Here is a 21,395-nt window from a genome sequence, read left to right as displayed (position 1 = left end):
CTGGGGGTGCAAAAACAGTTCAGGCAAATACCCACAGTTTTACAGAAGCAGAGAGATAAGCAAACACCTAAGTCATAGAGGTATGAAGAAAGATGCCAATAACTTGAGAATATTAAAATTTTTAAAAATACTGAATTTTCACCAACCTCAATATTCCTTTGAGATTAGTCATCCCAAATACAAATCCAAGAAAAATTTGAGAGATGCTTTTAGGAACTGGCCATTTGGGCGATATTCAGACTCTTCAAACACACACACACACACACACACACACACACACACACACACACACTATTTAATGTGATGTTCATGACAAAGTTTGCAATTTTAGGATCAAAAAAATAATATGAGCCCTGAGTCTCATAAGAATCTGAAAGCAAAATGGGTTCACCTTTTAGGCAGAGATGAGATCCCATTTAGAAATAAATAAAATCCCAGAGCTTATTTCAGAACTAAAGCATACACTATAGCTGAAGCTTAGCATTTTTTTGAAAGAGGAGGAAGAATAAATGATATAAACAAAAGATATTATAAAATATTTTAATTTTATCCTTATAATTTTAAATTTATCTTTATAAATGATAGATGAAAAAATATAAATATAAGAATAAATTGATGGGATTTGGTTATAGCTTGAAAAATGATCTCTGCATAAAATATTATTAACAGGCACCTGGAGAAAACTTTAATATTGATTTGGTATTTCTTTAAGTCTGCTGAGAAAGCCACTTTAAACTTAATCCTCAGGTTATTCAAGAATGCTTTAGTAAAAGCAGTCATACTTACCCAGAAATGAGCAAGTACATTTACTTCAAAAGTCTTTTCAATCTGAGGGTCTTGTGTAGCAAACAGATCCGATGTGTAAACTACGCCAGCATTATTAACTAAAATACTAACATCTCCAATTTCTGCCTTCACCTTTAAAAATAAAGTGAGAAAAATAAACGCATCATTAAGAGGTATGAGTTTTGTACGCACTTTTCTACATGTGGGAAAAAAGTAATTTTGTAATACATGTGCTTATATAAAAAAAGTTCAACATTTTTTTTAGGTAGAAATTTTCTCTTGAGAGTTAGTCTCTTGACTTTACTGGTAATAGTCCAAGAGGCATCTGGCTAATGGAAACATAACCAGTGACAAATAACAGCATTTATTTTAAAAATATTACTCCAAAACGTAAGCCAAAAAAAAGTTCAAAAATTAATAGGCAAATTCAGGTACTATTATGGGGAATTGTGTAAATTTGATTACATAATTAAATTGGCTACATCTTTTATTTGTTTATTTCTATTTATTTTCATCGTCACTCCATTCTCTTGTTCACCAACCTTTCTCCACCAGGTGGCAGCAGGCTCCTAAGTTGAGTCCTGGCTCTGTCACTCACTATTTGTTGGACCCTGAACAATTTACTTGACCTTTGAAATTTTCAGTTCCTCTTCTGTAAAACAGAAATAATAACGCAGCTTCCCCATGAGTGGTGGGAAGAAATGAAGTAATGGGTGTAAAAGGCCTAGTATCTGTCATGCATAGCCAACTGCTATTATTAGCATTATCGCTCATTATTACATTTATACACATCTGTTAATATCATGTTTAAAGGCTCATTTCTTAATCTTCTGAGGTGTCTATGTGGAACTAAAAATATAAGGTATTAATATTAAAAAATACAGATGTATGTTTTTCTAATGTATGTGTGTGGTATGTGGCTTTTTGCCATGATAATTAAAGCTATTTTGGCATTACTTCAGAAGGAAGAACATTTCGGAAATTACAATGCTAAAGTGGAAGAGCTTATATAAGCTTTTAAGGGCAGATTTTAGAGGTCATTGCAGTTATCGTAGGTAAAATTATTTCAGTTGAGAAAGAAAACAAAAGAACAAGGCTAGCTGCTAACAGCAATAGAAGGCATCCATCGAATTATAAAGACTATTTGTACTCAATAGGGAAGTATTGTTTATTTTCAATAAAAACAAGGGGGTGGAGGGCACCGTGGCTCAGCAGGGAGAGTACTCGCCTGCCATGCCGGAGACCTGGGTTCAATTCCTGGTGCCTGTCCATGCAAAACAAAACAAAACAAAACAAAAACCAATAGGGAAGAATTGGAGTTAATATAATTTATTTTCAAAATAATTTTTATATATTTTTTGACTCTTACATAATTAGTAGCAGTATCTTCAAATAAGAAAGCTCAAAGGATCTTGATGCTTATGCCTTACTTTTTTTTTTTTTCTTTTTTTCTTTTTTGTCATGGGCAGTCTCCGGGAACCAAACCTGGGTCTCCAGCGCAGAAGGCGAGGATTTTTGCCACTGAGACACCGTTGCACCTCCCTATGCTTTACTTTTGATAAGACTGGAGGACCAGTGGAAGACCACAATATCAGGGCTAAGTAACTGGTTCTTTGAGTAACTAAGTAATTTGGGTGGGTAGACCCTAAAATCTTAATGCATTTCGCTATACCTTGTGTCCCGAATAAAAGCTAACTGCTATTAATAGAGCTATTTAGACGGAGTGCTACGCTGTTTTGGGGGTTGAGGGAAAAGGGATGTCGTAATAGCCTGTTAAAGGCTTTCACCATGCTAGACATTTTATATGATTTATCTCATTTAATTCTCATTACAATTCTGTGAGGCAGCAACTCTTAGTATGCACCTTGCAGGTGAGAAATTTGAAACTTAGAACATTTAAGATTCTTGTCCAGGGTCATGCAGCTAGTAAATAAGGGAGTTGGGACTCTTCCAGATCTGTCTTATCTCACCACCTCAAGCAGAAAGGAAGCCAGGGGACAAAGGTCTGTCAACACCCCACCAGGATACCAATGCGCCCTTCAGAGGGCTCAGCAGCCAGAACTGAATTTTATCAGGTTACATTTAAATTTGTAAGAGTGAGACAAGCTAAGTTAGTTAGCCCTTGATCAACACAATTTGCATCTATGGCCACATGTCTACATAATATGAAAATTGTTGTTCAGAATAATGACCCTAAGTTGTCAAGAAAAGCAGGACATTTTTACTCAGTTGAATAGATGCAGTTAGTGTAACACCTCTAAATTAATGACTCTAAACTATAAACTTCTGTTTTATATTATCAAAGAATTCGCCCAGACATTTTGAACCTTCATTCTCAAGCAATCCATCATTACCTAGTGTCTTCCCAGGATGTGAGTTCCTGGTCTACACTTTTCTTAATAATGCGAAAAAACTGAATGTTTAATTGTTTAAGTGGCATAAAAATGTCTTGAAACCAAAAGAGCCACATCAAAATAACTACTTCCAAAATGTCTGAGAATTACAGTCCTTGTATATACTCTACTTAAGGAGACCAGAAAGGATATAGTCTGTTTTAGAATAATTTCCATAAAAACACTGTAGTTAAAATATATGTAGTAGGTTAAAAGATAGTAAAATTATCCTGTCCAGAACAGCCTATTTCCAGATGAGTCTATAAACAAATGTTTTTCCTTTAGGTAAGAAATTCTCTTAACAATGACTATTAACAAAGTTATACATATATATTACTGTGTGCCAAGTACTATTCTAAGTATTATACATCCTTAACTTATTTAATCCCCATAATAACCCTATGGGGTAAGTACTACTGGGATTCCTGTTTTACAGTTGAGGAAACCAGGCACTGAAAGGTTAAGTAAATTGCCCAAGGTCATACAGCTAGCATACAAATAAGAGCAGCATTTGGACTCTGGGCAGACCAGTTCCAGAACCCAGGTTCTTAAACACCATGCAATATACACATTTCTATGAAAGATTATCCTTGCTAATTTAAGCACAGCAGTTACTGTTTAATGGAGACATTTCTTGCCTGTAGGTCTTGCTCTTACAGTATCCCTGTCTGGAAAGGCATTTTGTACCCTTGGCCTGGGTAATGCCTACCTATTATTTTAATTTAGCTCAGGCTTCACGAATAGTAGAGGCGTCAGTTTGAAATTAAAGATTACAATCTAAAAACAAAAACTAAAAATGACCCCAGATCTAAAATTCTCTAAACAAAGAGGCTCTCAAGTCTGTTTGAATCTGAATCTTTAAACCATAACTGAATCAGAATATCTAGAGGTGAGGATCCAGGAATGTGGATTTTAAGGAATCCGTCCAGGAAATTCTGATGAACTACCAACTAACATTGGTAGTTTCCTTCCAATGTTAAGATATCTAGTTAACTGATCCATGTAAGTATGCATTCAGGGTGAAACTACATTTTATATACAGCATGTCTGCATATAAAAGAAAAAGCAAACAATGCTTTAAAGAAACAGATCTATCTACTATAAAAGTTCAGTAAAGAATGGGTTTATCCTAACTTTCTAATTTAATTCTTATAAATAGCCTCCTTTCCACTATCCATTGGGCTTATATGAAAGAGCATCTGCCTGGGCTTCAGAAGACCCTACCAGTGATTCTGAAAATAGTCATCCAAGGATTACCTGCGTCAGAATCAGCTGGGGTTAAGGGGCTGGGGATGGGTAGTAGTGATGCAAAACATGTAGATTCCTCAGCTTCACCAATGACCTACTGAGAGATAACCTCTAGGGGTGGGGCCCAAGAATGTATAATTTTAACAAACTTCCTGGAAGATTCCAGAACACACTAAAGTCTGAGAATCACAGCCCTAGGTTCTAGTTCTGGGCCTACCACTAACTAGTGGCATGACCTTGCGGAAATCGCAGAACTTCTCTGCTACTTTATCTGCAACACGAATGTAATGGGTCATCTCCCAAATCCCTCCCAGCTCTAACATGATATAATTCTTTCCAAATATACATTTTCACCTTTTTTGCAGAGCTGTAAATATCTTCTCGGTTACTACAGTCCACCACAAAATGATGAACCCTTGCACCCAGTCTCTTGCATTCTGTTGCTGTCTCCTCAAGTCCATGCTAGCAAAAGCAGAAAAGAGGGCAATAAAATATAATAAATGACTTTATCATATTATTATCACGCAGCTGAAAATAATTAAGAATATGATTATTCCTTGAACTTGAATTTGGATTTAACATTCACATGCTTTTGAAAGGGGTTTAGGCACACTTTAGTCTCAGTACTGTGACTAACTTACTTTATTTGGTACTGAATTTAAAGCAAGCATTTTTTTTTAGAAGACAAAAATCTTAAAATGCTAGTTTTATATTGATCAATTTCAACTACTTTGTGATCATTATATGGATTCCTTATCAGGCTTTTAAAAATAATATTAAGCTTTTTTTTCCGTATCAGTAAAAACTACTGACCATAAATTTACTGGATGCAAAATAAATACATAATGAGTTAATTATAGCTCATTTGACCATTCAGTACTACAACCTTTTAAAGTACAGATTATAATGACCATGTTTAGAAGAACCCTGTGCACACAAATATGACTATGACAGAATCCTGACCTCAAGGAACTCACAATGTAGGGGAAACATAAAATGTAGTATTTAGGTTGGACCATATGAAATTGTTAGTCATAGGTAATAAGTGACTGAATATAGTTCAATCTAACATATTGTGGTAAGTATACTGATAGAGCTACATACAGGGAGAAATGGAAATACAGGGGAAAGGGAAGCAATACAACTCTAGAAGAAGAGATACCTGAGTTAAGAGTGAGTAGAACAGCCAGATAAAGAAGTGGTAAAATGTATATGAAATACCTAAAAGCAAATATACAGAAACAGAAAGTAGATTAGAGATTACCAGAAGCTAGGGGGTGGTGTTCGTGTGTGTGTGTGTGTGTGTGTGTAATGGGGAGTTAATGCTTAACTGGTATAGAATTTTTGTTTGGGATAATGGAAAAGTTTTGGTAATGGAAGGTGATGATGGTGGCACAATATTGTGAATATAATTAGTTACACTGAAATTGCACACATGAAAGTAGTCAAAATGGGATATTCTGTATATTACCACCATAAAAAAAAGAGAGAGGGGGTAAAAGAGCATGCCAGGATAGAAGATTGGTCCTTTGGAAAGTACTAGTAGATCTTTGTTGCTGGATCATAAGGTTCAAGGCCAGCAAGAGTCCACATAAAAGGCAATATATGTCATATTAAGAGATTTTATCAAAAAGTTACTTGGTGGCGGGCACTCATTCAGTTAAACAGTCAGATTTGTGTACTATCTAAATTATTCTGACTAACACCTGCAGGGCAGATTTTAGGGATGTCACTGAAGGAATAAAGAGAAATTAGAAGACAATTATAGTGAGCCAGACATGAGATGAGAAAAACTTGAATTATGGCACTAATAAAAAGAATGCAGGGGAGAGAATAATGTTTTAAAATAATACTTGGGTGGTAAAATCAGCAGGACTTGGTGACTGGTCAGGAGGGGGAGGGGCTGACACCGATCTTATTTTTAGCTTGGATAGCTGGCAAGATAGTGGTACAACAACTGAAACAGAGATTATAGGAAAAAAGCAGATCTGGGGAAAGGGGTGATGAGTACAATTGGGGGCTTTGGTTTTGAATCACCTTAAATTAATAATCATACAACAGTGTGGTGGTTTTTGTTGTTTTTTATCTTTCTTGTTTGCTTTTGAACAATTCTACAGTTTTTTTATTTTATGGGAATATCTCAAAAAGTATCTTGGATTGTCTAATCTGTGAGCTCTGTAGGTCCAGAAATTATCATCAGCTCATGCACAAGTAGACAGGCCCTGGGAGAATTTAATACATTTACCTCCTAGATAACATGGAGAATCAGAGCACCAGAGTGCAAATTCGCTAGTGAAACAGAAATCAATGTGCAAAAACCAAATTTGTACCCATATGGAAAGAACGAGCGCTTCGTGTATTGAACTTTGTTATGGAAATAAAAGGAAATGGGGTGCTTTTCGTTTACTGAAATCTCCCTCACAGGCTGCAGCAAATCAAGCGAGGATTCCCAAAGGTATACAAAACATCTCAGAAAAACTGTATGCAGGCCTTAATAGGCTGCTGTTAACACGCCCCTTTAAAAGCATATCATGTGGATTCTTTGAGTCTTCTCTTTATAAAATTTAGTCCTCATATGGAATGAATTTTACAATATAAGTCCATTTTTCGTTTATTCTTTTTCCAGAAACTTATTACTCGCTGGCGTTCTGTAGCTACTAATGGGCCAAGTGGGTGGATGCAAAGAGCCTTACTTCGTATTTGTTCTGCTTCGCTGGTCTAGTTCACAAGGCGAAGGTCTGCTTTCCGCACTCTTTGAACTGTGCAATAAATTTCAGTTCTCGTTTTCTCAACTAACAGTTTCAGACAGCTCCCATGGTCATTTGGTAAGAAATAAAAAATAAGCAGACCTCCAGGGGAGAATGGATTCCTCCTTTGAAATTTTTCTTAGCACAGTGAAACCTCTTTAGGATTTCCCTTGGTATCCTTTTCCCTAATGTGTTAGATTCAGCTCTCAAATTTTAATCCTGGGCTCTCCTTTTGTCTTCATTCTCTGCCCTCTAACAGCACAACTAAAATCTTTGCACAATGATCTAGATTAAATGTTTTTCTGATTCCTCCCATTAATTTTCTTATCATTCATTAATTCATGCTTTCACTCACTAAACATATAATGAACACACACTATATGCTTAGCATGTACTGTCATTTATCTTTCACAACTAATCTAAAGAATTAGCACAAGGGTGGGAGTTGGGGGTGGGTGGAGAAAAGTCAGTGCTGGGTTGATGGTCTGGCTATTCAAGAAATAGGAAGTGACAGATTATCTATATATTATTATAGCATTCTACAAATCTATAATAATATATAGCATTCTCTAATTATCTATAAAATGCTATAGAAAGCATTGCAATTCATGGAATGCCTTCAATATTAGTAGAATAAAGCAGAAGCCACCAGTAGCCCATTAAATTCATGTTCCTTTTTTTTGAAGATTTAAAGATGGATATGAAGATGCCAGTTCCAGAGATCTTAAAATTGATACATTTGGACATTGTTATCTCGCTGGTTTGGCTAATCTGAGAAACTGTCTCTGGGGACAATCTGTCTTTGTGCCCTTGGAGAAAACAAGGTGATCTGGCGCCTACCTACCACTCCAGCTGCATTGCATGACAATCAAACTTTCTCACTCATTCTCCACATATCCACCACTCCAAGAGGGCAGATTGTATGATATGATTGGACTGTACAGTGGATGTTTCTCAGTATAAAAAAAAGTGCTCTGCAGTTACTGGAGAATTAAAGTTTATAGCAGGTGATTAAACAATTTCCTGACTAAAGAAAAAGAAAAAAAAAAACAACATAGGAAGGACATAATCTCAAAAGAAAAAAATGGATTATTTCACTTAAACTAATTTAACAATAAAAATTCACTACATCGTCTTTAATTCTCTGACCACTTCACCACCCTGGTCAGACAAGCCACTGTAATCTCTTCCCTGTATTACCACAGTGGTCTCCTAGCTGATCTCCCTGCTTCTGCCCTGGCCTCTCCTTCAGTGTTCTCTACAAAGCAGCCAGAGAATCCTCTTCAAAAGAAATGTGCTTGATTGCCCCTCTCCCCCAGTAACAGCCAAAGTACTTACAATAGTCCACAGTAACCACTAAGATACGGAGCTCTTTGCTAGAGATAGAATGTGAGCCATGTATATAATTTTTTCTAGTAGCCACATTTAAAAATTAAAATTTAGTAGTATATTTTATGTAAGCTAGTATATCCAAAATATCATTTCAACATGTGATCAATATAAACAGTATTAATAAGATATTTTACATTCTTTTTTTTTTTCGTCTTTCAAATCTGGCAGATATTTTACACATTTAGCACCTGTCAATTCAGAATAGCCACATTTCAAACGCTCAATAGCCACATGTGGCTGGTGACTCCTACCTACTATTGTACTGGATGGTACATATTTAGACCTTTTCTTTCACTTTTCTCTCTTTTCTCACTCTTTGCCAGGACCTTTTCCAACTCGGAGCTTTGCATTTGCTGACCCCCCTCCACAGAGATATCTGCAGGGCTTACTGTACCCTCAGCATCTTCTGATCTTGACTTACCTATCTCCATCTTAGAGAGGGCTTTCCTGGCCACCTGTATAAGATCAACACCCTCTTCCCACCTCCTTGCATTCCTACACAGCCTCCATCTTCTTTCATGTTTTATTTTTTCCCTTATACTTACTACCGTCCAGCAATTACACTTTGTACATATACGGTGAATCTGTATCTTGTTTATCCTCACCAACTTATGAGGCTCTTGTCTTCCATCGCTGTATCCTTAGTTTTGTATCATAACAGTGCCTGGCTAGAATATGTACTCAATAAATAGTTGTTGGATAAAGGTATTTCACTCCAGATCAGAGAAAACTTTGTATAAACTAGCATTGGGCATTGACAGCTATTAACCTAGCTAACTTATACTCATCTCTGAATTTTAGCTTAAATGTCACTCAGTCATGGAATAATAACTAACACTCTTGTTTGTGTTTACCACACTTTGCATGTGTCATCTTATATAATTCTCTTGGCCCTCTGAGGTAGGCACTATTATTTTATTCAATTATTTCATGAAACCTGAAGCTCTGGGAAGTTGAGTAAGTTGCCTGATAAGGCCGTGGAGAGCCCAGATGTGTCTGACTCCACCACCACGCCAGACACCCAACATCTTACCTACATCACACTAGTTGAATCCTCTTAGCATGTTCCCATAGCCCCCGTATCTTTCATTGCACGTGTGATTATTTAATATTTATTTTCTCGACTAAACTGAATGCAAGGATCCTGTCTATTCTATTTGCCACCGTGCCCCTAACATCTACACAATGGATACTCAGTAAGTATTTGCTGATTGCTCTCTCAATCATCCACTCACTGGGTTAATGCTCATTTAACTTCACTCTGAATTCTTGTTTACAGTATTAGATCATTGTTTGATTAGTGTGTAATGGACCGTGTTTCAGGCTGTCAGGTTCTTTCCAGAAATCCTTTGTGCATCTCCAAAATAAAAGTATCTGGGTGCCCCTCTTTTCGCTACGTCTACATCTGTCCTGGGTAAAAAAATTACATTTATGGCCTTTCTTAGTTTTAATTTTTTTGTTTTATCACAAAATGATTTTTAAAAATTACTCTTGGCAATTGATATGGTAAAGGAATATTGCTTTCTGTTAGACATAACCTTTTAAACCCACTTATATCAATTACTGCATTTAGGATTTTTTTCTTATTAGGTACAAGCCTCTTATTCTTTTAATATATTAGCTAAAAAGATGACTTTTTCCATATGAGTAAGACAGATGGATCGTGAAATCAGGTTCAGGAGCCGATTACAAACGGTTTTCGGTGCAAAAGTGTGGGTAAATTTCCAATGTTAAATTACGGATGGGAAATTACTGGGAATCTTACATCCTCTAGGTCCGTTCATCATGTGATCAGACACATTAATTAATCCATGTCCTTCCTCCCCCAATCTGTAAAATGCAGTAGTAATTTTTTTCTACCTACTTTACGAGATGCTGTAAGAGTTCGTTGCCTAAAGGTACCAGAAAGTAAAACATAGTAATCGCTATTACCTTATTTATATCCCAAAGAACCAGTTTGCTTTTAAGTTTGGCAAATTCAAAGGCAGTCAGTCTTCCAATTCCATGTCCAGCTCCAGTAATCAGCACGACTTCTCCGGTGACCGATTTTCTCCTCTTAGGAATAAAAAGCCTCACGAAAGACTCTAATATAAAAAGGATGAGAAGGGGCAGAAAAAGTAGGATGTCTAGAAAGAATTTCATCCTTTTTCTTGCTGCGAGCTCTTGGTGTTTTCTTTTAACAATCAATCTGGAATGCTCTCGGAGGAGTTGTTAGGTTGCAAAAAGCAGAGGGAATAAGGCGAGAGTAAGGAAGGGCTCCTCTAGCAAAAGAAATAAACAACTCCGAGACCATTCCTTCCGCGGGGCTGGGCTGGCCTTCGCTAGGTCTTTTGTAATTGGCTCGGGGCTAAGTGCGGCGCGACCGTCGCTAGCTCAGAAATCTGGGAGGGTCAAAGTCCCAATGAGCAAAGCTTCTTACTTTTGTTTTCGCTGCGCTCCAACGTTGCGGCCGAGAGAGTCATTTACCCATTTTCCCTCTGTCTGGTGAGCCGACTTTGGAATGTGAGTTGCCTCTCTTCCTTCCTAAATTTGATAAATTCCTTTCTCTTACAAGGATAAGAGACAAGTTTCCCGAAAAGTCCAGAGGCGTTTTTTTGAAAGTCATGGTTGCTTGTCGCTAGATGAGTGATGCAGATGTTTTCTGTCTTAAAGGATCCTGAAGAGCAAACCACTTTTTCTGCCCCCTGTTGGGAATGACGCTACGTGATTTCAGTTTGAATTAAGGTGTCCGCTAGAAGACAGAGGAAATGTTGTCCTTTCAAGGACGGCTAGAATCAAAGCCACAGGAAAAGTCTGTTCATATTAAAGAGGATTGGTTCCAAAAGAAAGAGCGGTATAGTAGGAATGCTACTTTGTCCTCAAGTAAAGAAACCTATTAGATCTGGGGGGAGTCTTACACTTTTAGTAATTTGCGAACTCTTAACCATCATAATCACCCTGCCTCTAGGGTGAATAATAAAAAAGAAAGAAAATCACTCTGCCTAAAGATTACCTCTGTAATTTTTGGCTTAGTGTCCTATTTATGTGGATTTATTTGATATATATTAACTGGTAATAATAAACAAAAAACCCTAGAGATTGGTTCTTGAAAGAAAAGACCTAACTCAGGGCTTGAATGGTTTAAGAACTTAATAATTGTCTGTTACATGAATTATTTCAATTCGATTCTTAACAGTAATTGGGTTTGGGCTTTCTGCAAGACACAACAGTGCTTGGAAAGCAAAGTTTGTCATGTGAATCACTAATGGTCAACTTTTATAATTAAGAGCCTAAAAGATCACAAAAAAATTGAAGTTCACAAATAATTCATATTCTTTCCTCTTTCTTAAGTAACCCGACATTATGATAGGGGACAAAAAGGCGGTGAAGTAGAACTCGACCGTGGAGTTTTATTTTTTTTTTAAACCTGAAAACTTTCTGCAGCTTTTCCTTATAATCCCCAAATCCAAATATACAAAGTACAAACACTTGTATAGTTTCCCAATGTGTATTATCTAATTTAATTTTCAAAAACCTCCTAGGAAGTAGAGAAGAAAAATATTTATATCCTTATTTTATAAATGAATACATCAGATTTACTTCTTAAAATTTCCACTGCAAATGAAAGCATAATCGAGGCTAGACACACAGTCAGGGCTTGTAAAACTTTTTGCCCAGCACCTACAGGAAAAAATTACATTTTACATGGCAATCTAGTAGTACATGAGTTTGTGTTTATTCTTGTATATATTAACTTTCATATATATTGAGGCTCTAGCTTTGCTATTACTAGTCCATTCTATTAAAAAAAAAATGTAAGGAAAATTTTGACCACTAAGTTGACCAAGGTTCTGTTGATCTAAGTAAAAAGCTCAGAGTTTGGAAGCAGTCATATCTGAATCACATATGTGTTTGTGATTTAACTTCCTTAAACATCTATAAATAGGTGAAAGGTTTAGGAGGCGAAAGGGTGAGAAAGAAGAAAGATACACCAGGAAATTTAAAGTGGGGGTGTGGGGTGTATTTCTGCGCTCCTGGGCAGAACTCACTGAACCCAAGATGGTGGGAGGTGAGTGCACGCGTGGGCTTTGGCACAGGCAGCTTTCAAGGATGGAGGTCAGGGGACGTCAGGAAGGGGCGGTTCATTAGTTCCTGAAGTCAGGTTGGGAGGGGCGACACGGCCTCCACAGCTCCAGTTGCAGTGCCCTTCCCGGTTCCCCCCACCTAACAATAGGGAATAGTTATGAATTTCAAATGAGTTAATATAAAGCCCACTGCTTTATCAACTGCTCAACTCTAAATTATAATCAACATTAATATAATTATAATGCAAATGATATTGTGAAAGATGTTTAAAACAGTGGTAAAGTTTGTGATTTTATATGGTTGAGGTTTTAAAAATACTTTTCATTTAGAGAATTTACAGTGTTTTATAGGGGGATTCATAATTTTATGCAGTCTTTCCATGTTGAAGTGACTTAAAAAAATAGTTAAGGATAAGGGGTCCTTCCATGATAACAACAAAAATGTCTTGAGCACTTCCTGTGGCCAAGCATTATGCTAAATGCTTCACCTACGTTTTATTTTGTCCCCGCAATAATCTTAAACTATAGATTCAATGGGATCTCTGTCATGTGAATGAAGAAACTAAGGTTTAAGAATAAATTAACCAAATCGCAGAGAGTCATAGTGAATTTAAACCTAGGCACACCATCATTATACTAGATTGTCCTTTTTTAAGGGGCGAAATAGACAAGCTTAACCAGTTCTAAATCATTGCAAAATTCAAAAGAAACAAAACTCCTAATATTGAATCACAGCATTCATTCATAACACCTTTCTCTCTCTCTCTCTCATACCATTTAGTAATAGAAAGCTAATTAACAGGTAATAGAACTGTCTCTCATATCATTTAGTAATAGAAAGCTAATTAACAGGTAATAGAATGTAGCTAATGAGAAGGTAGTAGAATTTAGCCATTATAACAATAAGTTTGAATTCTGGTCGAACCTTTTACTAGCTGTGTGATATCTGGTTATTGACTTAACCTCCCTCGAGGTCTCAGTTACCTGTTGTGTAAAATGGGTATAATAGTAGTTCGGTTGCTGTTAAGAGTGAATGAGATGTTTAAAAAGCGTAAAGCATGGCATCTTGCACACAAATGTGCTTAATGAAGGATAGCTATATTATATTTTAACCAGTAACAGGTTCATGTTTGTAAGGCTGGCTCTGTGGTATCTTAGCAGGTTCAGAATGAAAAGAAATCACACTTAGCAGTTACTCAAGCCAGTTTTCTTGTCGTCGTGGGATAGAAACCTTCACAAACAGCTCTAAAGTCTGCATTTTGAACTGGAGGTAGTTAGAGATTAATTTATCTAACTCTACCTTTTTATTTTTTAAATAATGCATATTAAAAGCATATTATTCAGGGTTGTCTAGGGAAACAGAACTGACATATATAATATATATGTAATATATAAAATATAAATATTGTGAGATTTATTATAGAAATTGGCTTCTGTGAGATTGGTAAATCTGAATTCCATAAGGCAAGTTGCAGGCTGGGAACTCTGATGAAGGTTTCGATGAATTCCCTAGGAGAACCTAGCTGGCTGAAGTAGAGCTAGAAATTCTTTCTGACTGCTGAAATCATCAGTTCCCCTTTTAAGGCCTTCAGCAGATTGGGGGAGACTTCTCTCATTGCTGAAGGCAATCTCCTCTGTTGATTGTAGATATAATCTGCCTAATGATTTAAATTCATAAAATATCGTCACAGTGACGATCAGGCCAGTACTTGCTTAACCAGAGAACTGGTCACCATAACCTAGAGAAATTGGCATGTGAACTTAACATCACATAAATCTATCATTTTATCTGGTTTAAATATGGCTCAGGAAGGCTGATAATAAAAAGGCACCATGTTCAGCCATCTCCTTCTATCTGAGTCCAATTCTTCAGATCAACCAATTCCAACCCTTTTAACTGTTTCTTGCAGACTTGACTTCCATGCTTATAATAAAGCTTACAGTGCTATTTCTTGATTTGTCAAGTATAGATATTATTAATTGGAGAAACTAAAACAGTTGAGAAGTAGTTTACCATTCCATCCCTGATTCCCTTCTCTCCAACCTCCCAATATAATTATGTCACTACTTTAACTACTTCTGTTTTGGTTATGTTTGAAACTTCAGGGGACGTACTTAGACTTTTTATGTCTTTCTTTAGCAATTATTGGCCTTATCTTTTGGCTTCCCATTTTGTAAAAGGAGGGAAGGAGTGTCTTTTTTTTTCAGCTTTCCACCTTTATCTCCCAACTTCTATTGTCTGTACATTTACTTTACCATCATCAGCTCTGATACTATTTATATATTGGTCTATTGGCTGATTCTAAAAGCTGAAAGTCAACAAATCATATTTGCATTCATGTTACAATGGCAGCCTTCTTCAGCATGATATTGCCTAACTGGAGTGCCTGGGACAGACTCCATCACTAGAAATTGGTGTCATGTCTAAACTATTTAATCACAGACCTTTATGAAGTCTAAGGCAGTGCAGTGTTACAAGAAACTCAGAAGTTAGATTCAAATTCTAGCTCTGTCACTTTCTAGTTATGTGAATTTCGACAAGTCATTTAAACTTTTTCGGATTCAGTTTCATTTTATATAAAATAAAGACAAAATATCTCCCATTTAGAGTCGTCAAGGGGAATAAAAAAGTTACCATTTATAAAGTACTTAGAACAAAGCCTTTTACATAGTAAGTATGAACATTTTGAAGAACTAATCTTAGGAAAAATGAAGAAACACTGAATATATGTATTTTTTTTTAAAGCACTACCGTGGACTTGTGTCTGCTATCATTCACTGCAGGTTCATAAAGTTATTCAACATTGTTGTCTTAATTGGATATGATTGATTACTCAAAGACAGTAATGCTTTGGTTTCTGTCTGTGTAATATAAAAACTCAACTGTACCATTATGGCTTTCACCTGAATAATCCCAAACTTGAAGAGTTGTATACATTCTATAGAATATTAGGACACTATCTTCTCTGTCTATCCCTGCCTCTCCATCAGCAACTGTCAAGGACATTTCTGTAGACATTGCAACTATGGTGATATACAGGTTTGACAAAGTAGGTATAAAGAACTCATAACTTGTGGTGAATGAAATGGGCACCAGCCCCCTTTCCAGTTGCAGAATGTGCTGTTAGTAGCCTGCGGATACCAGTCCATTCAGGGATTGCTTCAGCTGTAGAGAGAGGCCGCACTTAAGATAATCGTAAAAGCAATCCCATGCTTACAGAGTTAAGGCATGCGGAGGGAGGAGATAATACTTTAAAGGTAAAGAAAACATGAAACTCTAAAATGTACTAAAGCAGTGTTCATCTAAGGAGCTCATCTAACAGGAAAATCTGGAGATTAGCAATGGTGTGTAACGTTATTTTGATAAGGATACTCTGTACCATGGCGCTTTTTCCCCCTTGAAACATTTTTCAGGTGCTGAAAGATTCTTATTTAAGGGACTGCACTCTCATGTTTCCAGGTTCTCTATTTCGAATTGAACAGAAGACCGAATTAAGCTCTCAATAGGGTATTCTATTTTTTTTTTTTTTTTTTGCATGGGCAGGCACCGGGAATTGAACCCGGGCCTCTGGCATGGCAGGTGAGAACTCTGCCTGCTGAGACACCATGGCCTGCCCAGGGTATTCTATTTTACACTACATTTTTCTCATTTTTCAGGCTGTGGTATAAAGCAAAGGACCTTATTATAAACTGCACTGCAATATAAAAAATGCACAAACCGTTCCACTTGAAAGTAAGTGAAGATCTATGTGGAAATAATCTTCGGTTATTAAATTCATTAATTTAATTCATTAATTGAAAAACAAAGAATTTTGTATAATTTCTTAGTTTAATTTTTAATTACTTTGTGATTTAAGCATAAAAATTAAAACTTTATCTATAAAAAATGTAAACGGCCCCTCTCTCCAGCCAACACGACGAGCCGTCTCACCACCCTCCCCCTCTCTGTGTGGGACATGACTCCCAGGGATGTGGACCTTCCTGGCAACGTGGGACAGAGATCCTGGAATGAGCTGAGACTCAGCATCAAGGGACTGAGAAAAACCCTAGAATGAGCTGAGAATTAACATCAAGGGATTGAGAGAAACTTCTCGACCAAAAAGGGGAAGAGTAAAATGAGACAAAGTGTCAATGGCTGAGAGATTCCAAACAGAGTTGAGAGGTTATCCTGGAGGTTATTCTTACGCATTAAGTAGATATCACCTTGTTGTTCAAGATGTAGTGGAGAGGCTGGAGGGAGTTGCCTGAAAATGTAGTGCTGTGTTCCAGTAGCCATGTTTCTTGATGATGATTGAACAATGATATAGCTTTCACAATGAGACTCTGTGAATGTGAAAACCTTATGCCTGATGCTCCTTTTAGCTACTATATCAACAGAAGAGTAGAACATATGAAATAAAATTAAATAATAGGGGGAACAAATGTTAAAATAAATTCAGTTTGAAATAGTGGTAAATGAAAGCGAGGGGTAAGGGGTATGGTATGTATAGTCTTTTTTTTCTCTATTATCATTTTATTTCTTTTTCTGTTGTCTTTTTATTTCTTTTTCTAAATCGATGCAAATGTACTAAGAAATGATGAATATACAACTATGTGATGATATTAAGAATTACTGATTGTATATATAGAATGGGATGATATCTAAATGTTTTGTTTGTTAATTTTTTAATTAATAAAAAAAGTTTATAAATAAATAAATAAATAATGTAAACGATCCTCTTCAAAGTAAAAGAGTGAAAGAAAATACCATCTTTTACTGTGGCAAGACTGAAAAGAATGCTTCCTCTTCTTTATTTCTCCAAGAAACTCTTTTAGTGCTTTTATTTCTCCTACTAAAATACTTTTAAGGTATTATTATCAATTTCATTTATCCAATTTAACAAATGCTATTAAACATTCTATGTGCAAGGCACAGTGAGGGAGATAAAGTAGAACAAGAGCTCTTCAGGAGCTTATATGTAAGAGAAAGGATAGACCAATAAATTATGTTGGGTAAGAAAGAGAAGTATTTGAATAAAAACTAAAACAAAAAAAATTGTTATGGGCCTATTAAGGAGAGAGATTAATGCCAATGGTTAGTGTAGAAATGGCTTTTTTTGAAGACTGGATTTGAGTTGTGTCCAAGGATAAGTAGGACTTTAAAAGGCAAATAGATATAGGAAAAGGACATTTCAATCCTTCCCCTAAGTCCAATTAGGAGAAAAAATAGTAATTTTTATGTTGACCCATGTAAGGAGAGTGTTCGTTTTCAAATAGTGCATTCTCTTCCATTTAAAATCATTAAAGTCTTTAAAATCCTTGCAATATTATTGAAATTATTTGCTTAATCTACACTAAGCAGACTAAAGAAAACTCCTACCCAATTGGAAAATAAAATGTCTTGATACTCCAATCTGGTGTTTTTTGTATTGTAGGTCATGATCCATTGGTGAGTCAAGAAATCAGTTTTGTTGCGAAATCAATTTAGAAGATCACAGAGAACATTTAAAACAATTTATTTATGGAATGGTTATAGAAAACAGTGATAGGTTATTGCTTTGTGTAAGTATTTTGGTGAAATTTATTTCAGATGTACCTAGGTGGATGGGGTGGGAAAGTGTGTGTGAAGGTGTGTGCATATACTATTACTGGGTACTTCAGAGGCAACAAAACAAAGTATTAATCTGAAGTCAGATTGCCTGGGGTTGATTCCTGGCTCAACTAATTACAAGTTATATAACTATTTGGTTTTAGTTTCCTCACCTGTAACAGGAGGACAATTATAGTATCTAATTTATTAGGGTTATTAGGAAGAGTAAATAAGGTAATATTTATAAAAAGCTCAGTATAGTGCTTGGTACATTGTAAGCTATGCATGTATGGCCAAAAGTCTCAAGCAGAAAATTTTGAAATCCACTGTTCTAATCAACTCTAAATTAACTCAAATACTTTAGAAATTGAGAGGGACACGGTCACTTGTCAATAATAATTTTAGATTGTAAGCAGTAATGTGTGATGTATCATTGATGGCTCTCTTTGAGGGAGGTAATATCTATATTAAATAAATGAGAAAAGAAAGACACTCCTGAGAGAAGGAAATCAACTAACATCTTATGAGCCCCCATTATGAGCCAGGTCCTTTCAAAAATGTAACTCATTTACTCTTCCAAACAATCCTATAGGCACAAATTATAATCCCCAGTTTATAAAGTTTCAGGGAGTGTAGGTAACCTGCTGAAATTGATGCTGATAGCTAGTCGGGGGGGGGTGATGGCTTAAGTTCAGAGCCATGACTTTTTGTAAATAACATCTTTATTGAGATATAATTTACATATCATAAAACTCACCCATGTAAAGCATACAGTCCAGTGGCTTTTAGTATAGTCACAAAGTTCTCTAACCAGAACCACTATCTAATTTCAGAATTTTATCACCCCAAAAAGAAACCTCATGTCCATTAGCAGTGACCCTGTCCCCAGACCCCGGCAACCACAAATTTACTTTCTGTCTCTATGGATTTGTCTTTTCTGGATATTTCAGGTAAATTGAATCATGAAATATATGATCACTTGCAAGTGGCTTCTTTTTCTTAGCATAAAGTTTCCAAGGCTTACCCATGCTGCAGCATGTATCAGTACTTCACTTCTTTTTATTGCTGAATAATAATCCATTGTATGGATATACTACATTTTATTTATTTATTAATCAATTGATGCATTATTTGGGCTGTTTCCAGTTTTTGGCTATTATGAGTGATGCTGCTGTGGATTTTCACGAACAGATTTCTGTGTGGACATGTATTTTCAATTCTTTTGAGTATAACCTAGGAGTAGAAATTCCAGGTTATATAGTAACGCTGTTTGAATTCATTGAAGAACTGCCAAACTGTTTTTTAAAGCAACTGCACCATTTTACATCCCCCACCCCCAGCAGTGTATCATCCAATTTCTTCACAATCTCACCAATACCTGCTATTATCTTTATTTTTTATTATAGTCATCCTAATGAGTGTGAAGTGGTAACTTGTGGTTTTGATTTGCATTTCCCTGGTGGCTGATGATGTTTAGCAACTTTTTATATGCTTCTTGGCCATTTGTATATCTTCTTTGGAGAAATTCTATTCAGATCCTCTGCCCATTTTTTAAAAAATGTAGTTTTATTTAGATATATTTACATACCATATACTCTACCCAAAATATACCATCAATGGTTCACAGTATTATCACATAGTTGTGCATTTATCACCAGGATCATTTTTAGAACATTTGCGTTACTTCAGTAAAAGGAATTAAAAAAAAAATCCCATATCCCTTACCACCCCACCCCTTATTGAAAACTAGTATTGCACTCTACCCAATTTTAAGACTTACAGTGGAGGTAGGTTAACTAAGACAGTGTAGTATGATATAGATATATGAATCAGTGGGACAGAACAAACCTTCCAGAGGGTAAACCCATAAAACATGGGCAATGGACTTTTCTTTTTCCTGTATAGATATATAGTCATTATCAAAGATCAGGGCTACAGGATTACAGTTCAGAACTTCAGGTATTTCCTTGGCTTTTCTAAAACACCAGACACTAAAAGAAAGTATCTATATAGTGAATCAGCAGACACAGTCATTTGTTAAATCTCAGTTTCTCAGTTACACCTCCTCCCTCTCACTTGATCATTCTCTCAATCTCCAGGGACATCTGGGCAAATGACCATTTTAACTTCTTCATGGTGGAAAGGGCTGTTGACCTTATGGAGTAGGGAAATGAAACTGGTTGATATTCTTAGAGAGACTGGTATCTCTGGGTTTCAGGAATTATTTCGTATAGGATCAATTTGGAGGCCTTAAGTTTCTGAAAACATAAACTTACTAAGAAAAGCTTTTATAGAGACATAGATAGAGCTCTGGGCACTCCCTACGTTTTCAGGAATACTGTTGGTTGGAGCTTGGCATACTGTGGTAGTGTGCAATATCTGGCTAAAGCTTGCATAAAAGTAACCTCCAGAATGACTTCTTGACTCCCTTTGAAATCTCTTAGCCATTGAAACCTTATTTTGTTCCATTTCTTTTCCCCCTTTTGGTCAAGAAAGCATTCTCAATCCCATGATGCCAGGGCCAGATTCATTCCTGGGAATCATGTCCCAAATTGTAAGGAATACTTATACCTCTGGGAGTCATGTCTCAGGTAGGCGGGATGGTAGTGAGTTTACTTACAGAGTTGGCTTTAAGAGAGGATTGCCCACTTTTTAATTATGTTATTTATCTTTTTATTATTTGGTTATAAGAGGTCTTTATATATTCTAATTCAAGTCCCTTATCAGATGTTTGATTTGAATTTTTTTTTCTCCCATTCTGTGGATTGCTTTTCATTTTCTTAACGGTATCTTTTAGAGTACATACCTAAGGAATTATTGCCTGATCCAAAGTCATGAAGATTTATGTCTATGTTTTCTTCTGAGCTTTACAGTGTTAGCTCTTAACTTTTGGTTGTACAGCAACTGTTAAAAAAAATTGCAAAAGTGATCAGATTTCAATTACAGATATGAATGAAGTTGATTTGGATAGGAGTAAGGTAAATCAGAATGCAGGGTAAAGGATGATAATGGTTCATATTTTAAAACTTCAACTTATGTGTGAAACCAAAGGAAGGGATGTTTATTTTGTGCAAACTTTATATTTTGGGTAGCACATTATCTGATTTAACTTGTACGATCAGTTTATTTGAATGCCATTGCTGAAATGCAATATACGAGAAATGGAATGGCTTTTAAAAGGTGGAATTTATTAAGT

At 36.0% G+C, this 21,395-nt stretch overlaps 2 protein-coding genes across 3 annotated transcripts in view; one reads left to right on the top strand and one right to left on the bottom strand.

Annotated features, from left to right (window-relative positions):
- The window catches only part of HSD17B11 (hydroxysteroid 17-beta dehydrogenase 11), a 43,172-nt gene extending 32,273 nt beyond the window's left edge, over positions 1 to 10,899 (bottom strand). Inside the window, exons 1-3 of the mRNA XM_077142897.1 lie at positions 10,499 to 10,899; positions 4,782 to 4,889; positions 787 to 918 (exon numbers count right to left, since the gene is read on the bottom strand). Coding sequence (XP_076999012.1) covers positions 787 to 918; positions 4,782 to 4,889; positions 10,499 to 10,708 — 450 coding nt within the window. The 5' untranslated portion in view covers positions 10,709 to 10,899. The remainder of the gene's footprint in view (positions 1 to 786; positions 919 to 4,781; positions 4,890 to 10,498) is intronic.
- A 45-nt stretch (positions 10,900 to 10,944) lies between these two features.
- NUDT9 (nudix hydrolase 9) overlaps positions 10,945 to 21,395 on the top strand; it is a 176,258-nt gene continuing 165,807 nt past the window's right edge. Inside the window, exon 1 of one of the 2 annotated variants that reach the window (XM_077142895.1) lies at positions 10,945 to 11,068. The gene's annotated coding sequence lies outside the window, so the exon portion shown is untranslated. The remainder of the gene's footprint in view (positions 11,069 to 21,395) is intronic. The other variant, XM_077142896.1, reaches the window with a different exon arrangement.

Source organism: Tamandua tetradactyla, chromosome 24 (assembly GCF_023851605.1).
Source record: "Tamandua tetradactyla isolate mTamTet1 chromosome 24, mTamTet1.pri, whole genome shotgun sequence".
Taxonomy (NCBI): Eukaryota; Metazoa; Chordata; class Mammalia; order Pilosa; family Myrmecophagidae; genus Tamandua; species Tamandua tetradactyla.
The sequence above is the reverse complement of the archived record's forward strand: the minus strand, read 5'-3'. Positions and strand labels throughout refer to the sequence as shown.